An 18860-nucleotide genomic window follows, 5' to 3' on the forward strand; every position below is an offset into this window, starting at 1 on the left:
GCAAGCGTAGCAAGCGTAGCAAGCGTAGCAAGCGTAGCAAGCGTAGCAAGCGTAGCAAGCGTAGCAAGCGTAGCAAGCGTAGCAAGCGTAGCAAGCGTAGCAAGCGTAGCAAGCGTAGCAAGCGTAGCAAGCGTAGCAAGCGTAGCAAGCGTAGCAAGCGTAGCAAGCGTAGCAAGCCTAGCTAGCGTAGCAGTCGTAGCAAGCGTAGCAAGCCTAGCAAGCGTAGCAAGCGTAGCAAGCGTAGCAAGCGTAGCAAGCGTAGCAAGCGTAGCAAGCGTAGCAAGCGTAGCAAGCGTAGCAGTCGTAGCAAGCGTAGCAGTCGTAGCAAGCCTATCAAGCGTAGCAAGCGTAGCAGTCGTAGCAGTCGTAGCAAGCGTAGCAGTCGTAGCAGTCGTAGCAAGCGTAGCAAGCGTAGCAAGCGTAGCAAGCGTAGCAAGCGTAGCAAGCGTAGCAAGCGTAGCAAGCGTAGCAAGCGTAGCAAGCGTAGCAAGCGTAGCAAGCGTAGCAAGCGTAGCAAGCGTAGCAAGCGTAGCAAGCGTAGCAAGCGTAGCAAGCGTAGCAAGCGTAGCAAGCGTAGCAAGCGTAGCAAGCGTAGCAGTCGTAGCAAGCGTAGCAAGCGTAGCAAGCGTAGCAAGCGTAGCAAGCGTAGCAAGCGTAGCAAGCGTAGCAAGCGTAGCAAGCGTAGCAAGCGTAGCAAGCGTAGCAAGCGTAGCAAGCGTAGCAGTCGTAGCAAGCGTAGCAGTCGTAGCAAGCCTATCAAGCGTAGCAAGCGTAGCAGTCGTAGCAGTCGTAGCAAGCGTAGCAGTCGTAGCAGTCGTAGCAAGCGTAGCAAGCGTAGCAAGCGTAGCAAGCGTAGCAAGCGTAGCAAGCGTAGCAAGCGTAGCAAGCGTAGCAAGCGTAGCAAGCGTAGCAAGCGTAGCAAGCGTAGCAAGCGTAGCAAGCGTAGCAAGCGTAGCAAGCGTAGCAAGCGTAGCAAGCGTAGCAAGCGTAGCAAGCGTAGCAAGCGTAGCAAGCGTAGCAAGCGTAGCAAGCGTAGCAAGCGTAGCAAGCGTAGCAAGCGTAGCAAGCGTAGCAAGCGTAGCAAGCGTAGCAAGCGTAGCAAGCGTAGCAAGCGTAGCAAGCGTAGCAAGCGTAGCAAGCGTAGCAAGCGTAGCAAGCGTAGCAAGCGTAGCAAGCGTAGCAAGCGTAGCAAGCGTAGCAAGCGTAGCAAGCGTAGCAAGCGTAGCAAGCGTAGCAAGCGTAGCAAGCGTAGCAAGCGTAGCAAGCGTAGCAAGCGTAGCAAGCGTAGCAAGCGTAGCAAGCGTAGCAAGCGTAGCAAGCGTAGCAAGCGTAGCAAGCGTAGCAAGCGTAGCAAGCGTAGCAAGCGTAGCAAGCGTAGCAAGCGTAGCAAGCGTAGCAAGCGTAGCAAGCGTAGCAAGCGTAGCAAGCGTAGCAAGCGTAGCAAGCGTAGCAAGCGTAGCAAGCGTAGCAAGCGTAGCAAGCGTAGCAAGCGTAGCAAGCGTAGCAAGCGTAGCAAGCGTAGCAAGCGTAGCAAGCGTAGCAAGCGTAGCAAGCGTAGCAAGCGTAGCAAGCGTAGCAAGCGTAGCAAGCGTAGCAAGCGTAGCAAGCGTAGCAAGCGTAGCAAGCGTAGCAAGCGTAGCAAGCGTAGCAAGCGTAGCAAGCGTAGCAAGCGTAGCAAGCGTAGCAAGCGTAGCAAGCGTAGCAAGCGTAGCAAGCGTAGCAAGCGTAGCAAGCGTAGCAAGCGTAGCAAGCGTAGCAAGCGTAGCAAGCGTAGCAAGCGTAGCAAGCGTAGCAAGCGTAGCAAGCGTAGCAAGCGTAGCAAGCGTAGCAAGCGTAGCAAGCGTAGCAAGCGTAGCAAGCGTAGCAAGCGTAGCAAGCGTAGCAAGCGTAGCAAGCGTAGCAAGCGTAGCAAGCGTAGCAAGCGTAGCAAGCGTAGCAAGCGTAGCAAGCGTAGCAAGCGTAGCAAGCGTAGCAAGCGTAGCAAGCGTAGCAAGCGTAGCAAGCGTAGCAAGCGTAGCAAGCGTAGCAAGCGTAGCAAGCGTAGCAAGCGTAGCAAGCGTAGCAAGCGTAGCAAGCGTAGCAAGCGTAGCAAGCGTAGCAAGCGTAGCAAGCGTAGCAAGCGTAGCAAGCGTAGCAAGCGTAGCAAGCGTAGCAAGCGTAGCAAGCGTAGCAAGCGTAGCAAGCGTAGCAAGCGTAGCAAGCGTAGCAAGCGTAGCAAGCGTAGCAAGCGTAGCAAGCGTAGCAAGCGTAGCAAGCGTAGCAAGCGTAGCAAGCGTAGCAAGCGTAGCAAGCGTAGCAAGCGTAGCAAGCGTAGCAAGCGTAGCAAGCGTAGCAAGCGTAGCAAGCGTAGCAAGCGTAGCAAGCGTAGCAAGCGTAGCAAGCGTAGCAAGCGTAGCAAGCGTAGCAAGCGTAGCAAGCGTAGCAAGCGTAGCAAGCGTAGCAAGCGTAGCAAGCGTAGCAAGCGTAGCAAGCGTAGCAAGCGTAGCAAGCGTAGCAAGCGTAGCAAGCGTAGCAAGCGTAGCAAGCGTAGCAAGCGTAGCAAGCGTAGCAAGCGTAGCAAGCGTAGCAAGCGTAGCAAGCGTAGCAAGCGTAGCAAGCGTAGCAAGCGTAGCAAGCGTAGCAAGCGTAGCAAGCGTAGCAAGCGTAGCAAGCGTAGCAAGCGTAGCAAGCGTAGCAAGCGTAGCAAGCGTAGCAAGCGTAGCAAGCGTAGCAAGCGTAGCAAGCGTAGCAAGCGTAGCAAGCGTAGCAAGCGTAGCAAGCGTAGCAAGCGTAGCAAGCGTAGCAAGCGTAGCAAGCGTAGCAAGCGTAGCAAGCGTAGCAAGCGTAGCAAGCGTAGCAAGCGTAGCAAGCGTAGCAAGCGTAGCAAGCGTAGCAAGCGTAGCAAGCGTAGCAAGCGTAGCAAGCGTAGCAAGCGTAGCAAGCGTAGCAAGCGTAGCAAGCGTAGCAAGCGTAGCAAGCGTAGCAAGCGTAGCAAGCGTAGCAAGCGTAGCAAGCGTAGCAAGCGTAGCAAGCGTAGCAAGCGTAGCAAGCGTAGCAAGCGTAGCAAGCGTAGCAAGCGTAGCAAGCGTAGCAAGCGTAGCAAGCGTAGCAAGCGTAGCAAGCGTAGCAAGCGTAGCAAGCGTAGCAAGCGTAGCAAGCGTAGCAAGCGTAGCAAGCGTAGCAAGCGTAGCAAGCGTAGCAAGCGTAGCAAGCGTAGCAAGCGTAGCAAGCGTAGCAAGCGTAGCAAGCGTAGCAAGCGTAGCAAGCGTAGCAAGCGTAGCAAGCGTAGCAAGCGTAGCAAGCGTAGCAAGCGTAGCAAGCGTAGCAAGCGTAGCAAGCGTAGCAAGCGTAGCAAGCGTAGCAAGCGTAGCAAGCGTAGCAAGCGTAGCAAGCGTAGCAAGCGTAGCAAGCGTAGCAAGCGTAGCAAGCGTAGCAAGCGTAGCAAGCGTAGCAAGCGTAGCAAGCGTAGCAAGCGTAGCAAGCGTAGCAAGCGTAGCAAGCGTAGCAAGCGTAGCAAGCGTAGCAAGCGTAGCAAGCGTAGCAAGCGTAGCAGCGTAGCACGCGTAGCACGCGTAGCAAGCGTAGCAAGCGTAGCAAGCGTAGCACGCGTAGCACGCGTAGCACGCGTAGCAAGCGTAGAAAGCGTAGCAGTCGTAGCAAGCGTAGAAAGCGTAACAGTCGTAGCAAGCCTATCAAGCGTAACAGTCGTAGCAAGCCTATCAAGCGTAGCAGTCGTAGCAAGCGTAGCAGTCGTAGCAGGCGTAGCAAGCGTAGCAGGCGTAGCAGGCGTAGCAGGCGTAGCAGGCGTAGCAGGCGTAGCAGGCGTAGCAGGCGTAGCAGGCGTAGCAGGCGTAGCAGGCGTAGCAGGCGTAGCAGGCGTAGCAGGCGTAGCAGGCGTAGCAGGCGTAGCAGGCGTAGCAGGCGTAGCAGGCGTAGCAGGCGTAGCAGGCGTAGCAGGCGTAGCAGGCGTAGCAGGCGTAGCAGGCGTAGCAGGCGTAGCAGGCGTAGCAGGCGTAGCAGGCGTAGCAGGCGTAGCAGGCGTAGCAGGCGTAGCAGGCGTAGCAGGCGTAGCAGGCGTAGCAGGCGTAGCAGGCGTAGCAGGCGTAGCAGGCGTAGCAGGCGTAGCAGGCGTAGCAGGCGTAGCAGGCGTAGCAGGCGTAGCAGGCGTAGCAGGCGTAGCAGGCGTAGCAGGCGTAGCAGGCGTAGCAGGCGTAGCAGGCGTAGCAGGCGTAGCAGGCGTAGCAGGCGTAGCAGGCGTAGCAGGCGTAGCAGGCGTAGCAGGCGTAGCAGGCGTAGCAGGCGTAGCAGGCGTAGCAGGCGTAGCAGGCGTAGCAGGCGTAGCAGGCGTAGCAGGCGTAGCAGGCGTAGCAGGCGTAGCAGGCGTAGCAGGCGTAGCAGGCGTAGCAGGCGTAGCAGGCGTAGCAAGGGTAGCAGGCGTAGCAGGCGTAGCAGGCGTAGCAGTCGTAGCAGTCGTAGCAGGCGTAGCAGTCGTAGCAGTCGTAGCAGTCGTAGCAGTCGTAGCAGTCGTAGCAGTCGTGGCAAGCGTGGCAAGCGTGGCAGGCGTGGCAAGCGTGGCAAGCGTGGCAAGCGTGGCAAGCGTGGCAAGCGTGGCAAGCGTGGCAAGCGTGGCAAGCGTGGCAAGCGTGGCAAGCGTGGCAAGCGTGGCAAGCGTGGCAAGCGTGGCAAGCGTGGCAAGCGTGGCAAGCGTGGCAAGCGTGGCAAGCGTGGCAAGCGTGGCAAGCGTGGCAAGCGTGGCAAGCGTGGCAAGCGTGGCAAGCGTGGCAAGCGTGGCAAGCGTGGCAAGCGTGGCAAGCGTGGCAAGCGTGGCAAGCGTGGCAAGCGTGGCAAGCGTGGCAAGCGTGGCAAGCGTGGCAAGCGTGGCAAGCGTGGCAAGCGTGGCAAGCGTGGCAAGCGTAGCAGTCGTAGCAAGCGTAGAAAGCGTAGCAGTCGTGGCAAGCCTATCAAGCGTAACAGTCGTAGCAAGCCTATCAAGCGTAGCAGTCGTAGCAAGCGTAGCAGTCGTAGCAAGCGTGGCAAGCGTGGCAAGCGTGGCAAGCGTGGCAAGCGTGGCAAGCGTGGCAAGCGTGGCAAGCGTGGCAAGCGTGGCAAGCGTGGCAAGCGTGGCAAGCGTGGCAAGCGTGGCAAGCGTGGCAAGCGTGGCAAGCGTGGCAAGCGTGGCAAGCGTGGCAAGCGTGGCAAGCGTGGCAAGCGTGGCAAGCGTGGCAAGCGTGGCAAGCGTGGCAAGCGTGGCAAGCGTGGCAAGCGTGGCAAGCGTGGCAAGCGTGGCAAGCGTGGCAAGCGTGGCAAGCGTGGCAAGCGTGGCAAGCGTGGCAAGCGTTGCAAGCGTGGCAAGCGTGGCAAGCGTGGCAAGCGTGGCACGCGTGGCAAGCGTAGCAAGCGTAGAGAGCTTAGAAAGCGTAGCAAGCGTAGCAGTCGTACCAAACATAGCAGTCGTAGCAAGCGTAGCAAGCGTAGCTGTCGTAGCACACTTTCTTTTGCTCTTTTTTTTATTTTTCAATGTGAGAATTGAACAAGAGCAACGTGGCCCCTAACCTCCAAAAGCAAGATGGCTGCGGCATGTGCTTGATTCAGGATTTTGGTCGGTTTTCGTCAACTAGACGAAGTTTATCTATGTTATCACAGTTATAATAAGATTGGGGCTGTTGCTATGGATCTGAGTAAAGCATTCGATTGTCTTCGACACGAACTTATTTTGGAAAAACTGAAATTCTATGGCTTGGGCTATAAAGCAGTAAACCTTTTGCGAAGTTATCTGTCAAGTCGTAGTCAACGGGTGAAGTTAGGGAGGCATACTCAAATTGGATGGGTGTGACAGCTGGGGTACTACAATGCAGTATTTTGGGGCCTATGCTGTTTACTGTTTTTATGAACGATTTAGCTTATGCGATCAGGAAAAGTGAGTTGCTGGGCTATGCGGATGATATTGAGATTTATCGAGGGGTGTATCGCTCAAAAATGTCGTACGCCCCCCGATAAAAAAATTCCATAAGCTAAAGGCTAAAAAGTCCCTTAAAAGTCCATTAAAAATCACTACAAATTCCTGAAAATCCGTAAAAAGATCTAAAAATCCATATAAAGTCACAAGAATACTTTAAAAAAAATTATCACAAAAATTTGTAAAAATCCCTATCGATTTTCGAAATCCGCAAATCTCGCACACTTTTTTTTTCAGTGATTCGCCCATCGCGATATCTGATATCTTTATTGATTTGATCTCAAGGAACTGGCAGAACCTTAAATATACAAGACAATATCCTGAAAAACATGTTGTGTATGTGATTATTCAGTGAAAACAAAACTGTTAACGTTAAATCGCACTCTGTAAACCTCGTAAACTTTTACATTGTAAGCTTTGTAAACTTTGTGACATTATAAAGGCCAGGTATGGGAAAAAATTGGGTCAGAATGCGAATTTGATTAACAATGACCAACTCACTAACCATAACTAATTATAACTAACTAACTAACTAACTAACTAACTAACTAACTAACTAACTACTATAACTATTTCGCCTGCTTGAATTGTGAGCAATGAAGTGGTCGAAATTCAAAAGAAACAGGCGAAATTTAAAATGTGGTCGAAATTCAAAAGAAACAGGCGAAATATTTCGCGGAGAAAAAGTGCCCGTGGAATTAGGCCCTTAAGTTTTGCAGCAGTGAGATCAATGTTTGTGACGTCATCTGAAATGTTGCCAGGGAAAGCTGACCAAGTTGTCAAGGGCAACTGTCATTTTTGTGACTGTTAATACTTCTAATAATAGTCACACATCTATATAGCGATTAATAGCCGCTATTTTTGAAGTGGTCTATTTATAGCCGTTGAAAAACTTGACATTTTTTCCCTGACAACTTGGACAGCGTCACCTAGTAACTATATTAGAGGATGTCACAATTCACAAACATTGCTTTGAAATACAAAACGTACTCAAAACAGTGAAACGAAATAAAACGATTGATGTGTGTATATGTATGTAACATAAAAAAACCAACAGTTTTGCTTTGAAAGCAATCATGAAGTTTGCACGTTTCACAAGTTTTACTTACACACATTACAAGGTTTCACAGTAATATCCTCATTATATACTTCTGCACTTCCTGCCATCATATGCTACCATGCACCTTCCGTCTCATATTACACTCCATATAGATGGTTTGTCATTAATTAAGTGTCATTAATTAAGTGTGATTAACCTTATGCCGTCATGTGATCTTCGTATGGTATATACAGCGCTTCCACTTTGAAGGAAATTTCCTTTTAAAAGGATTTTTTTGTAAGATGAAGGAAATTTGAAGGAAATAAATTTTAAAGGAAATTTGAGGGAAATTCTAGAAAAACGAAGCGAATTTGAATGAAATATCAAAATTTTACCAAAATTAGTAATATTTACATCGTTTTGAAAAAAAAGTGGTAAAATAAGTCTAAATCTCACTAAATAGACCTTGCGCATAACACTTATTAACCGAAAAATAATTAATAAATGGAATAAATGCCATTAATTTACTTGAAATGCTTCGTTTAATACCTATTTTGTATAAATCATAGTAATTGTGTAAAATAAATTATAACAATTACATCTAAAAGACTAAAACTTTCTAAGTAGCTACCTTTTTCCTTCATGCTTTTATAAGCACGTAATTTATATAAATTTTTAATTGCAAGTTTTGATTGTTGATTCATTTAAGGTAAATTGAGGCCAAAACTATGACATTTGAAGCTACGGGCATATTTTGAATTATGCAATTCTGTTTATAGTTTTAGCTCTCTACAAAGTATAATTGTACTCAGAGTTTTTCAGACTTTAGAGCAATGATAAAATTGAACATTACGATAATCGTATTTTGGGAAAAGGCTTTTTTAGAGCATATTCGACATAATTTCTTTTAATTGCTTGAAGGAAATGTGAAGGAAATTTCACAATTTTTTAAAGGAATTTTCAGTGAAAATAAGGAGAGAAAAAAGGATTTTCTGATTTTCCAAAGTGGAAGCACTGGGTATATATAACAGTTATCATATGCTTGCGTTCTCTTTCTCCTTCGACTCTTAGCAAGTTCACTATTTGGCAAGTGGGAAAGTTTGTAGACCTTTCGGCACGTATATAAATCTTTCTGACACTGAGGTTAGTAAAGCGAGCAACGAGATTTTTATTTTTCAATAACATTGAGAATATGGTAATTGGTATCCCTATATTAATATGATCTTCGTTTTGTATGTAGATTGAAAGTGTTTTAACAATGTTTTGTGTGGCTGGCAACAAAACTTACTATGGGAAAAAATTTTCCATGTTTGGGGATTTCTCGCTCAAAATATTTGGGAAGCTAAAGCTGAAAGAAGAAGAAAATTCTGCTGGGCATTGGGTTTGCTGTTGTGGTTCAGCCTCCGAAGATGAGGAAACTACAATCAGGTTTGTGTAGTGTTAAACGATATACATTTATTGTTTCTCCGCACACTGGAGTTTTTTATGCATGGTAAATACGCTCGCGTGCACAATATAGTTTTTCGTGTATAAAAACAAATGGAACTACTGAAGTTGTATATACACATTAGGGCAATATATATGAGCGAAAATAAGTCGCAGCTGAAATGATGCGTTGTTTAAACGTCACAAACGATTCGAATGAATAAGAACAGTAAATTTGTTCGCAAACTGCCGCTACAATAAGGCAAAAGTGTAAACCTAGGCCAACATAAGCTTATTGTAAATGGGATTTTTATACGAGTTCTTCGCAACTCATTAAAGTACCGGGTGGTTTCTTGTTTTAGTATGAAAATGGTCCTGTTGTGTCCTTGCGCAGACTTGTGCATTTCCATACATACGATATTAGATGTATACGATTAACAGTTACTCAATTGGAATAAACTAGACGCTAAACGAAATGTATTTTAAATATGCACATCATCGTATATAGCCAGTTTACACAATGAATATAGGCTCTAAACAACCGCGTCATTGTCCATACTAATTTCACAATGCGTTTCCGATGCAGCGGCATGTGTGATAATTAGGGCACATTATCATGGCACCTATATAGATACACATAAAATATGTATCGGGATACAAAAGTAATATTTGATAATATACTTTTTTTGCTTTGATATTAAATGAAATTATTTTCACACCTTAAGATTAATAAAAAAACACAAACAGCAATTAGCAAAGGCGTAAGGAACAGGCTTACAGAAGTAGGAGGTGGAAAAATCTGGCATCACTAAAATACCCGCAAAAGTTTTGATCGCCTTTTTCTCGAAAGAAAATTTCGCTCAGTTCTCTATAAAAATTAGTTTTCCAGTGCTCACGTTTTGACCAATTTCTGCCAATTTCTTCTTATTTCCGAGGATTAATTATAATGTGCCGGATTTTTAAGTATAAACATGTTCTTATGAATAGTTTAGAAGTAGATAGCTTTCAAAGACTACGCGAACGATACAATTGCATGTGCCATCTGGTTATTTTTTCAGACTTATCGTATTGAACGTCAATTGTTTCGACTCCAAGCAACGTTTCATTGACTCATTAAGAGCTGCTTATGGAGAAGGAACGTTCTTATTGGGGCCGCACGTGACGTCAGCTGTCGTCCATTCGTACGCCTGCTACCTGAAAGAAGACTTCTCCCAACAGGAGAACAAAAGGGTTTTCCATGAAACGCGTTTCATGGGATACCAAGGGAATAACTACTGGATTATTTCCAATGATGTATGTTGTATTACGCTTGTATAGATATTTACCTAGTTGTGCATTTGAAAGAAAAACATAACTATTCTAAAACGAAACAACCAAAACTAGAATATTGAGATCTGTTGATTTCTAAAGTTTGCGTTTAGTTTATATCCCTTCTCCAACTGAAAGCATTTTGTTTAGCCACTGGGAACGTTCTCTTTATTAGTTTATTTAATTATTCAATTTCAATTATTACAGGTGCATATTGAGAATGGTAAAGTGTTAGATCCAATTGATCATAAGTATCTAATATTGGACAAGTCTTTAAAAAACCACCAATTGCAAATTAACGAAAGCTTACTGAACGATTACGCAAAGTTGAATCGTTCTGTTGCAAGGTAAAAATGCGGTGTTTTTGGGCTACGAAACATCTACAGCGCACTACTAGACTTTTTTGGCCAACTATTTCAAGTGTCACTTGGACTACATAAACGATTATACCAAATAATTTTTTAATTATATATTCATTTTTTTGTAAGGTTCATACTACTTTCGCAATGCTTGGGCCCTAATATGGACTCATTTTTGCTGGCAACAGCGTTCACTGTTGCTCGGTTGCTGAGGAATGCTCTCAATCCTGAAGATGTTTGGAGTAAGTTACTGTTTGAATGAACAGGTAGCTCAATCGCGGAAAGTGAAAGACGTAAATAACTTCACTGTACAGTACTACCATAGACAGTATTACCATGTTTCAATTTCTTTTCTCATAGTTACCTTTGTTTTTAACGTCTTCGTCATTTAGGAGAGAGTTCTATTGGCATGATATTCTCCGAAGAAAGGAGCATAGGGAAATCGGAGAGTCTAAATCTCCTTGCTCGGGGTGTTGGAATTCCCAATCGATTGCACGTAATGTTACTAAGTGGTGGAGACTCCCAGACATGTGGACATCTACGTGAGTTTCACGTTAAAATTATACGTTGTGTATAAAAGAATTTTTTCGCAAATGTTTGAAAAGCAGACTTCAATTATTTTAATTAGAAAGAAAATGCAAGAGATAGCATCGAGAACGACTGGGGTCATAATGATTGATGACCCTAAACCCAATGTTAACTTTAACGAGTTTCTGCTGCAAGCACAAGGGCGACTGATGTCTGGATCAAATAAGGTGGGGATGACATCCATCAAGGCCGCCACGTTAATATCGACGAATTCTCCCGAAGTTTCCCGGTAGTACACTTATGCAATTATTAATGAATTGTCTTTTAATTCTTAAACTGAAATTACGTTATTAACATTAACCTTCGAAATCTGTTTCATTGTAGATTAGTAGGGAGAGTTATTAGGTTTAATTACGTGAGCTGGAACAAGGAACGGAATGAACAAGCCAAGTTTAACGACAAGCAACTGAAGGTTATGCGAGAGTTCATGCAAGAAAACAAGGTATATTTTAGTCTATATGGAAATGTAAACGTCGTGTACTTCAACTTAATCATAAGTTATTTTAGGCTACTATACCTTCAAAATCCATGACCAATATGTCATTGTTATATAGGGTATTTTGCTTGTCTGGGCAATTAAATACCTGGAGTTATGGGCTGAGGTTTTTGAACATGCGCGTGAAATTGTCGAAGAGGTCGTCCAAGCGATCTTCGATGAAAACGACCTGAAGGTGCAGGCAAGGTGGTTGTCTGGTATTGCCGCGGTACTTGTCGCAAATGCTCTGGTATGTGAAACTCAAATAACTCGCAAAAAATAGATCGGACTAGTTTTCAATAATAGAGTTCATTTTTAAATGACTTATGTTTCTCATTCTAGTTACGTCTCTCGTGTGGTAACCAAGCGAACACCAAAGATTACGTATTGTTTGCATGCGGCGAGTTATTAAAGGTGCAGACAGTAAGCATACGTTCAACAATGCAAAGGCTAGAAGCTTACATCATTGAAAAGATAGCCGAGGAAAAAGACCCGGTTTGTTTTCTTTCATTTTTCTATTTACATAAAAAAAATTCCGGACAAAATAAAGTATTAAATGGCGCCATATACACAGTGTTCGATTTCCTTGGATATAACATTCACAGATTTTGCTGATCTCTTTTAAGATTCTTACATGGCTGCACCCTAAAGTTACTGTCAACAACATCGAAGGGATGAAGGTTCCAGGCATTGCGCTACTGTCAACTGCTGTCGACAGTTTTGTCGATATTTCACATACAGTGAGTAACACGTACAGTGTTGGAGTCTAACGCGGTCTTGTGACTGCATTTCACAAAATGTTTGTTTTAATAGGAATTCAAAGAATTGCAAAGTACGCTTGTACGGGAGCCGGGGACAATAGGGATATACTTCGGCAAAGACAGGGAATGCACCTTGGAGCAAATGATTAAAAGGAAACACGTTTGCCAGAAAAGAGCGTACCGAATTCCTCTGGGGAAACTGATGCCATTCACGCAACATATGATAGCGTATGGTAAGAAAGTTTTAAATAAAGTTTCTATGCAATTCTTTCTGGTTCGAAGTTTAGGCTTGTTTTGTATCTTGAATGTAATCGTTTTTCTAACAATATTACTCATTAGCCAGTGGAATTCGGGATGATGCCCCCAATGAGAGTGATATGGAAGAAATGAACAATCCAGCAACAACAATATCGGACGAAGGTTGCGAAAGGTTGGACACTCTCGAAAACGAGTTGAGGATAAAGTTAGAAGGTATACAGAAATAACAGAATCAGATGAGGATTACTATTTGAGTATTTCATCAGCATATTAAATTTTTTGAAACCTTTAATAACACATTTGTATAGCATTTAAAAATAGTCAAGTCATGCAATATCGCGAAAATACAACTACACCTACCGAAAGTGAAGAGGAGCTCGACTTCAGTTTTACAGAGGTATGCAGGCTTACTCAGTTAGGAGATTGTATGAGCAGTTTAACGACTTGTCTAATCTGTGTTTCACGGTGTATCCTTGGCTATTCAAATAGAAACTTACACCGAACACAAAGGCTAGATATAACAACCTGACTCCAAGAAAAAGGAAAACATTTGCTTGGGTATGTCATATTAAATTATCAAAACGAATTACTAACGAGTTTTGATGCTTTTGTAGTTTTTTTAATGTTTTTTTAACGATGTTATAAAGTTTTAAGCGTTACAAGTTTTTCTGTGATTAATTTACAGGCCATTGAAGTCGCGCAAAAAATAATAAAGAGACCCGAAATAGGTTCGTTTTATTTGACTTATTCAGCTTGCATGCGAATATTTATGCTCGTTACTACAGTTGCGTGCACCTGACTCAATGCAATACCTGTTGCTGCCCGGCATACAATTCATTTACGTTATTTTGCTCTTTCCAATTATCTTAGATCACAATACAACAGACGTGAGAACTTCCCAAGACAAAATTCCCGATTCAACCCCAATAGCAACTGGCGATCAAAACGTCTGCGAGCAAGCAAATGAAATGCCTGCAAGAGGTAAACGATATACGATGTGTCTTGTGTGGTTTGCAAGTACGATTATATAAATTACTGTATATATAATATATATATTATATAACATAAATATGTCTATGCCTTTTAACTAATTACAGGTGAATCGCACACCAGAAAGCGATTATTTGCAGAAGGTGCTATTGGCGTTCTTCCTCGGAGTAAGTAAAAGAAGTTCTGATTAACAAGTGTGTCTGTCCAAATCCATGCACTTTTTGCATCAACATTTTGATGAGCATATTTTCTTTTTTTAAATCACATATAGGCTCTACACGATCTGATAATAAAAGTGTTGGGACAACTGCTGGGACGAGTGGATTATCATGTCCTCCGAATTCCGGCAAAATTAAAGTATACAAATGGTTTCATGCAAAGAGGTAAATCATACATCTAGTTCTTGACGTACTTATACAATTTTTCAATATCTGCATAATTTTCCCACTGTTTGGACGAGACGGTAACTTTCGGACGGGAAACTTGCGTGTCCCCGAATTCATATTGGACCAGTGCAATTCCTGTCTAAGTCCTTTTTATTCATGCATGATACCAGCATTAAAGGAAAATACATTATCATCATTGATCAGTTTATTTACATTAGTTTTCCCCCTAAGTTCTCTTACCGGCTAGAACTTCTGAACTTTGTGTCACGCAGTTCTGAATTAAGAGCAAGTTGCACGATGTATATACAATGTATATACAATGATGTATATACCATAATCGTTCCAGGAAAGAGATAAAGAATCGGAGGACATGATGCTGATATGTGAAACCACAAACAAAAAGAACGTATGTATAAAATAGTACATATAGACTAGATTCGATTTTGCATTGTGCTCAAATGCAGTAAAACAGTTAAGCTCGCATATATTTTCTCAGTTCCGAGAGTTTCTTGTCCCAGAACCTTATGTACGAGAAATTTATAAAAGCAATCTTATGTTGTCTGGTTGAGGTTTCTATGTTCATTCCACTATCTGTAAAATAAACGATACTACATCTCGTATCCCACTAATAGTTTCCTTAAAACTTAATGTCGGTCAATAACTGCTTATTTTTCAACCATAACTATAGTGTCCAGGTAAAGGCTACTACCATCAGGAGTGCCTAGGAATTGAAAGAGTACCTAAAGGAAAGTGGTAAGTCAATACATTTACAGTAATGTTAATACTTCAACGTCCTATAAATATGATTGACGTTCAAACAAGTTGTTTTTTTTCATTATAGGCTGTGCGACTTCTGCAAACAGAAATCTAAAAATAATTTAATTGAAAACATTAAAGAACGAATAAACCGTCCAGTTGCTTGCTAAAGATATGAAAAGTTATGAAAACTAGATCCAATAAATAATACTATGTATAACAATTCGTGTATAATGGCTGTTTTGCCCTATCTCAGGGCTCGTCAGCATGCCTAGGAAACATTAAGTATTGCAATAATTATTAGCAGCATCAATGAATCCGACATGGACAGCCTGACCCATTTATTGCACGAGTCCGGGGGTTTTAAATCAGAGTTTTCCTTCTCCTAGGTGGACTGTCTTCCAAGACTGATGAGCTCCACCTACCCAACGTAACAACAAGCGCGCGATGAGTAATAACCCTAATGCTTATTTTTCACCATCTTTTATCACAAATTGCATATATGAATTCCTGCATAACATCTGCCCAGGTTTTAGCTGTCTCGAAGCTACGTCGTGTTGCTTTTTTACTATTTCCTCATTTTGATAGAAATCCATCAAAAAGTTATAAAAATAGTGTGTGGAAAATTTTGCATTGTCGAGCTTCGTAACCGTCGCACATTCTTTCGGTTGTTTTCGGACTCTTGATAGCTTGTTTTTATCGTGTTCGACTGAGACAAAAGATTTATGTTGTGATATTCACAAAGGGGTGACTTGTGAGGATTGCTTGCTGTGTGAAATCTGTCACCTAAAACATATCTCCTGGATGTGCCTGTCAATGGATGAATCATGCTACCATCCTCCACCTGTATCATATCATTGTCACTTTTTCTGTATTCTGCTGTTGTCAGCATAGGGACACTCATTTCCTAGAAGTGTCATGACGACAAAATTAATAATTTATTTGTTCCATTTTATGGGTTTTCAGAATATTCTAAACTGTTTTCCAGTCATATCTTAAGTTAGCCTTGACTGAACAAAAATGTTGCAGGGCAATGAATGTGCACAATACACCAGTAATATGTAGATTTTTCGTAAACGATACCTTTGATGGTGGTTTATCCAACGATGGTACCTCAAAACCCTTCTGTTATCTTTCCATAGCTGTTCGGTCATTTCTTTACTGACCCGGCACTCTAAGTGCCTGACAAACCCACAAGCCGTGTCGCAAAGAAAAACAAGAGGAATATGCTTAAATGATAAATAGAGATCGGCAGCATGTCTTACTGACTCCTGTAAAGTCAGAAACTTTGAAGCTGCGGTTACCTGAAAGGAAAGGACACCCAAAAGGATTATTTTTTAGAACACCCAGAGTAAAAATTCTATAAATGTAAATTTTATAAATGCTCTAAATGGTATACACTGTATACGTCTAAGACTAGGGCTACGGTTGTCTAAGAAAACAAGATGATAAATGCCCTGTTACAGGGTGCAACTTTTCTCGCAACTTGCAATGCAATTCTGCTCTTGAGAGATGTTAATTAGTGTCAGTGAAGATGTTCGATATGCTGAGAGAACAATACGAAATAAGTTGTACTTTGTAATTTACATGTCTCAAAAGTAGAGTTGCATTGCAGGTGAAATATTTCTATACTTACGCCATGGCGACAAACAATGTGGTAGAAACCACCAGTATGCCCTGGCACTTTTGTGAAGCCATGGCAAGGACATGAACCAACCAGCAAGGTTTCATACAATGACCGCAAATCAATGAGCATTCTTGCCTGACGCGAAGAAATAAAATGCAAGTTATTTCGTGCAAATTAATACCAAGTCACAATCGTAAATTACAGTAAATACCTTTGATTTGCCTGAAATTGCTATATTACACAAATGACAAAGTTCTTTTAGCTTCTCGACACTGCATTGCTCAATTGTGTTCATGTCAACTACTTGAGTGGATATCCAATGATGCAAAAGAGCTGGATCACCTGTGCAACAGATGCATAATTAAATTCACTTAAAAAATCAATTCTGGTCCAAATAACCATTCATGGTCACAAACAAGCTGTATTATATATTGCATTTATTATTTTAATTGAATGGCTAAATTGTACTATGAGTAATGCTACAAACCTTATTAGGTTTGCCATATTGCTTGAGAAAAGCACTTTTTTTCCCCTTCAGTGTTGAACAATTTTGTACCTCTCAATGATGGGGCTATGACTGGTGGAATGGTGGAAAAGTGATAGTGGCCTTTTCCGATCGTGTGTAGGTTGTCTTTTCCACCAAATTGTATTTTAATTTCTCCAAGAAATCTCAAAGGAAATAGGATCATCTTCCTCACAATCTATATCTTGTAGTGGTGAGTAATCAATCTACAATGAAAATGCGAATATTTTGTGTAAGAAGCCCTGGCAAATCAGAGGGATCTGAGAACAGGCTAAAGACCAGCAAGGACATTCTAATAATTGAACACTACTAAAGACCAAAATGTTACTAAAATTCTCATGTGGCATTCTGGTCCATGAATGCTTTACCTCGCTAATGCTGCAGCAATTTTTTTCATTCCTATCCCCAAAATACACTTCACCAACAGTACCACAAATTCCACAAACACCTGAATCCATATTGCGTTCAGTTATTGCCTCAAAGCAATAAAACCCATTGTACAAATGTGTAGCAATACTTTCCAACTCATTTTCTGTTGGCGATTCCTTAATAAATACAACAGGATACTTTGTTAATATTTAGAGCAAGACTAAAGGTCCTGTTACACAGTGCAATTTTTTTTGCAACTTGCAATGCAATGCTACTCTTGAGAGATTTTAATTCGTGAAGTCACACTTTGCCAATGTTACATCAGTCAAGAGTGGAGTTGCAAGTTTCAAGAAAAATTGCATCGTTTAACAGGGCCTTAACAAATTCCCATACCAGACGATTTGCCAATTTATTAGACTAGTCCTATTGTAAATACTAAGACTAATCTGACACTGACAGATTCTAGGCAGTTGTACAGCATACTATTGCATAGTACATACACAATCATCTTGAAATTACCTCAACTTTCTGGACCATCACAGCTAATTTACTTTTTATGGCTACAGAAATTGGCACTCCTCTTTTGAACAATTCTCGGAAGTCTAATAGAATTTCAAGTGCCACCAGAACCTTGTCACTAATATTAAACAGACCTAAAAGGCAATAAAATTGAATCAAATTAACCTTTGTCCCTGAGCCAACATGTACACTGTGAAATAGAAACTCACCTGTCAACATAGAATTACTATACTACAAAAAAATATTGAACTGTATATACTTACCTAATGTGTAGGGAAACACTTGGTGCATAGCAAAGCAACATGAGCAATCTTTGACTAGCATTTTGACTGTTTTGAATGGACATCCATTGGTCATTATGATTGATCGCCCACGTTGATTTGGGTGTGGCTTGGACTGACCAAGAGGACTTTTACACAAATCACACAAAGTTTGGTCTGGTTCAAACTGCTCTGGCCACCCGGAAAAATCCATTTTACCTGCTGCCTGAATAATGGGTTTTGGAATGACATATGGCAACTTTAACTTCATTTTAAGTCCCATGGTTGCCTTGCGAGACTTGCTCCCCCTTCTGTCAATTGTTGTCAAGGAACTGTCTGGCACTATTGGGGGGGAAGGTCTGCTGACACACATTCGTTGTGTGTAAAAATGCCAAGAGCCAATAAAAGATGGATGTGGGTGCAAACTTTTCGGGACTTTTGCTGCTTGCTCTTCAACATACCTTTGCAGTCTTTGGAACAGCATTTAATTTCCTTTTCAGTTACCTTGACATGGCAATATCCAACAGTGTTGTTTGTGGTTGCCATTCCAAAGACGCAATACATAGTTGGAGAAACATGCACACACAACTGGAAATGACTGTGCCTTTGATGCATTTGCCACTTCTGCCAGGGTTTTTTTTGTTTCATCATCACAGAGATAACTGGAAATGACCTCATCTGATATCCCATTGAATGTCTGAAGAGGAGTTGTACAATCTCTGGTGGATTCCAAATGCTGACAACTAAAGCTTGCCACTTTTTGGCTGTTAATATGAATGGCTCTATTCTGTTTACACAGGTGATGCTGACACATAGATGAAGCCTCTTCACGAACCACAATACATCGATCATCATGGGTACTGGTATTAACCGAGTAGATTGATAACCCGTCTGATGGCTGCACCACCAAGGTACACTTAGGCACCAATGGACGAGGCTTTTTTTTAGGGACATATGATCCTCCAAGCTCAAAATTGCATCCTGAACAACTTGGTGGCTTGTAACGGCAACTATATATTGCAAACCACAATTTGGACAGGAACCCTTGCCACACTTGGACCATCCTGAGGTTAGCTAATTGTAAAAAAATACACATTTAGGCACCTACCAATGCCTTGTCCCAACAGGCAGAGTGTGGCCTGATATATTAGATAGGCATTGACAAAATACTCCTGCCCGATGCAAATCAACGCAAAAATAAATGGCACGTGAAAAGCGTCTGAAATTGTCGTATTATAAAAGATATTTTGTGTTCATCCAACTATATTCTGTCAATTCTAAT

The 18860-nt window shown here is 42.8% G+C and overlaps 2 protein-coding genes and 2 long non-coding RNA genes across 5 annotated transcripts; 2 read left to right on the plus strand and 2 right to left on the minus strand.

Annotated features, from left to right (window-relative positions):
- The first annotated feature begins 7972 nt into the window (after positions 1-7972).
- Positions 7973-11899, plus strand: LOC114544695. The gene is made up of 9 exons (XM_028563264.1): positions 7973-8117; positions 8215-8402; positions 9458-9692; positions 9915-10054; positions 10196-10308; positions 10459-10637; positions 11209-11379; positions 11472-11624; positions 11756-11899. The coding sequence occupies exons 2-9, from the start codon at positions 8233-8235 to the stop codon at positions 11897-11899; spliced, it is 1305 nt and encodes a 434-aa protein (XP_028419065.1). The 5' UTR covers positions 7973-8117; positions 8215-8232.
- Positions 11900-13509: 1610 nt separating this feature from the next.
- LOC114544694 lies at positions 13510-14393 on the plus strand. Of its 2 annotated transcripts, XR_003690513.1 has the most exons (4): positions 13510-13521; positions 13871-13930; positions 14213-14277; positions 14366-14393. It is a non-coding gene; the product is annotated as an uncharacterized LOC114544694 (long non-coding RNA). The 2 variants fall into 2 exon arrangements; XR_003690512.1 differs by lacking the exon at positions 13510-13521 and having other exon boundaries at positions 13599-13930.
- A 1021-nt stretch (positions 14394-15414) lies between these two features.
- Positions 15415-16267, minus strand: LOC114544693. Its single transcript, XR_003690511.1, has 3 exons — positions 16119-16267; positions 15917-16042; positions 15415-15584 (listed from the first exon to the last, which is right to left on the minus strand). It is a non-coding gene; the product is annotated as an uncharacterized LOC114544693 (long non-coding RNA).
- A 291-nt stretch (positions 16268-16558) lies between these two features.
- Positions 16559-17902, minus strand: LOC114544692 (HMG domain-containing protein 3-like). The gene is made up of 4 exons (XM_028563262.1): positions 17582-17902; positions 17319-17452; positions 16799-16975; positions 16559-16636 (listed from the first exon to the last, which is right to left on the minus strand). The coding sequence occupies exons 1-4, from the start codon at positions 17859-17861 to the stop codon at positions 16559-16561; spliced, it is 669 nt and encodes a 222-aa protein (XP_028419063.1). The 5' UTR covers positions 17862-17902.
- Positions 17903-18860: the final 958 nt, after the last annotated feature.

Source organism: Dendronephthya gigantea, unplaced genomic scaffold, assembly GCF_004324835.1.
Source record: "Dendronephthya gigantea isolate DGI-Jeju-01 unplaced genomic scaffold, DenGig_1.0 000907F, whole genome shotgun sequence".
NCBI classification, from domain to species: domain Eukaryota; kingdom Metazoa; phylum Cnidaria; class Anthozoa; order Malacalcyonacea; family Nephtheidae; genus Dendronephthya; species Dendronephthya gigantea.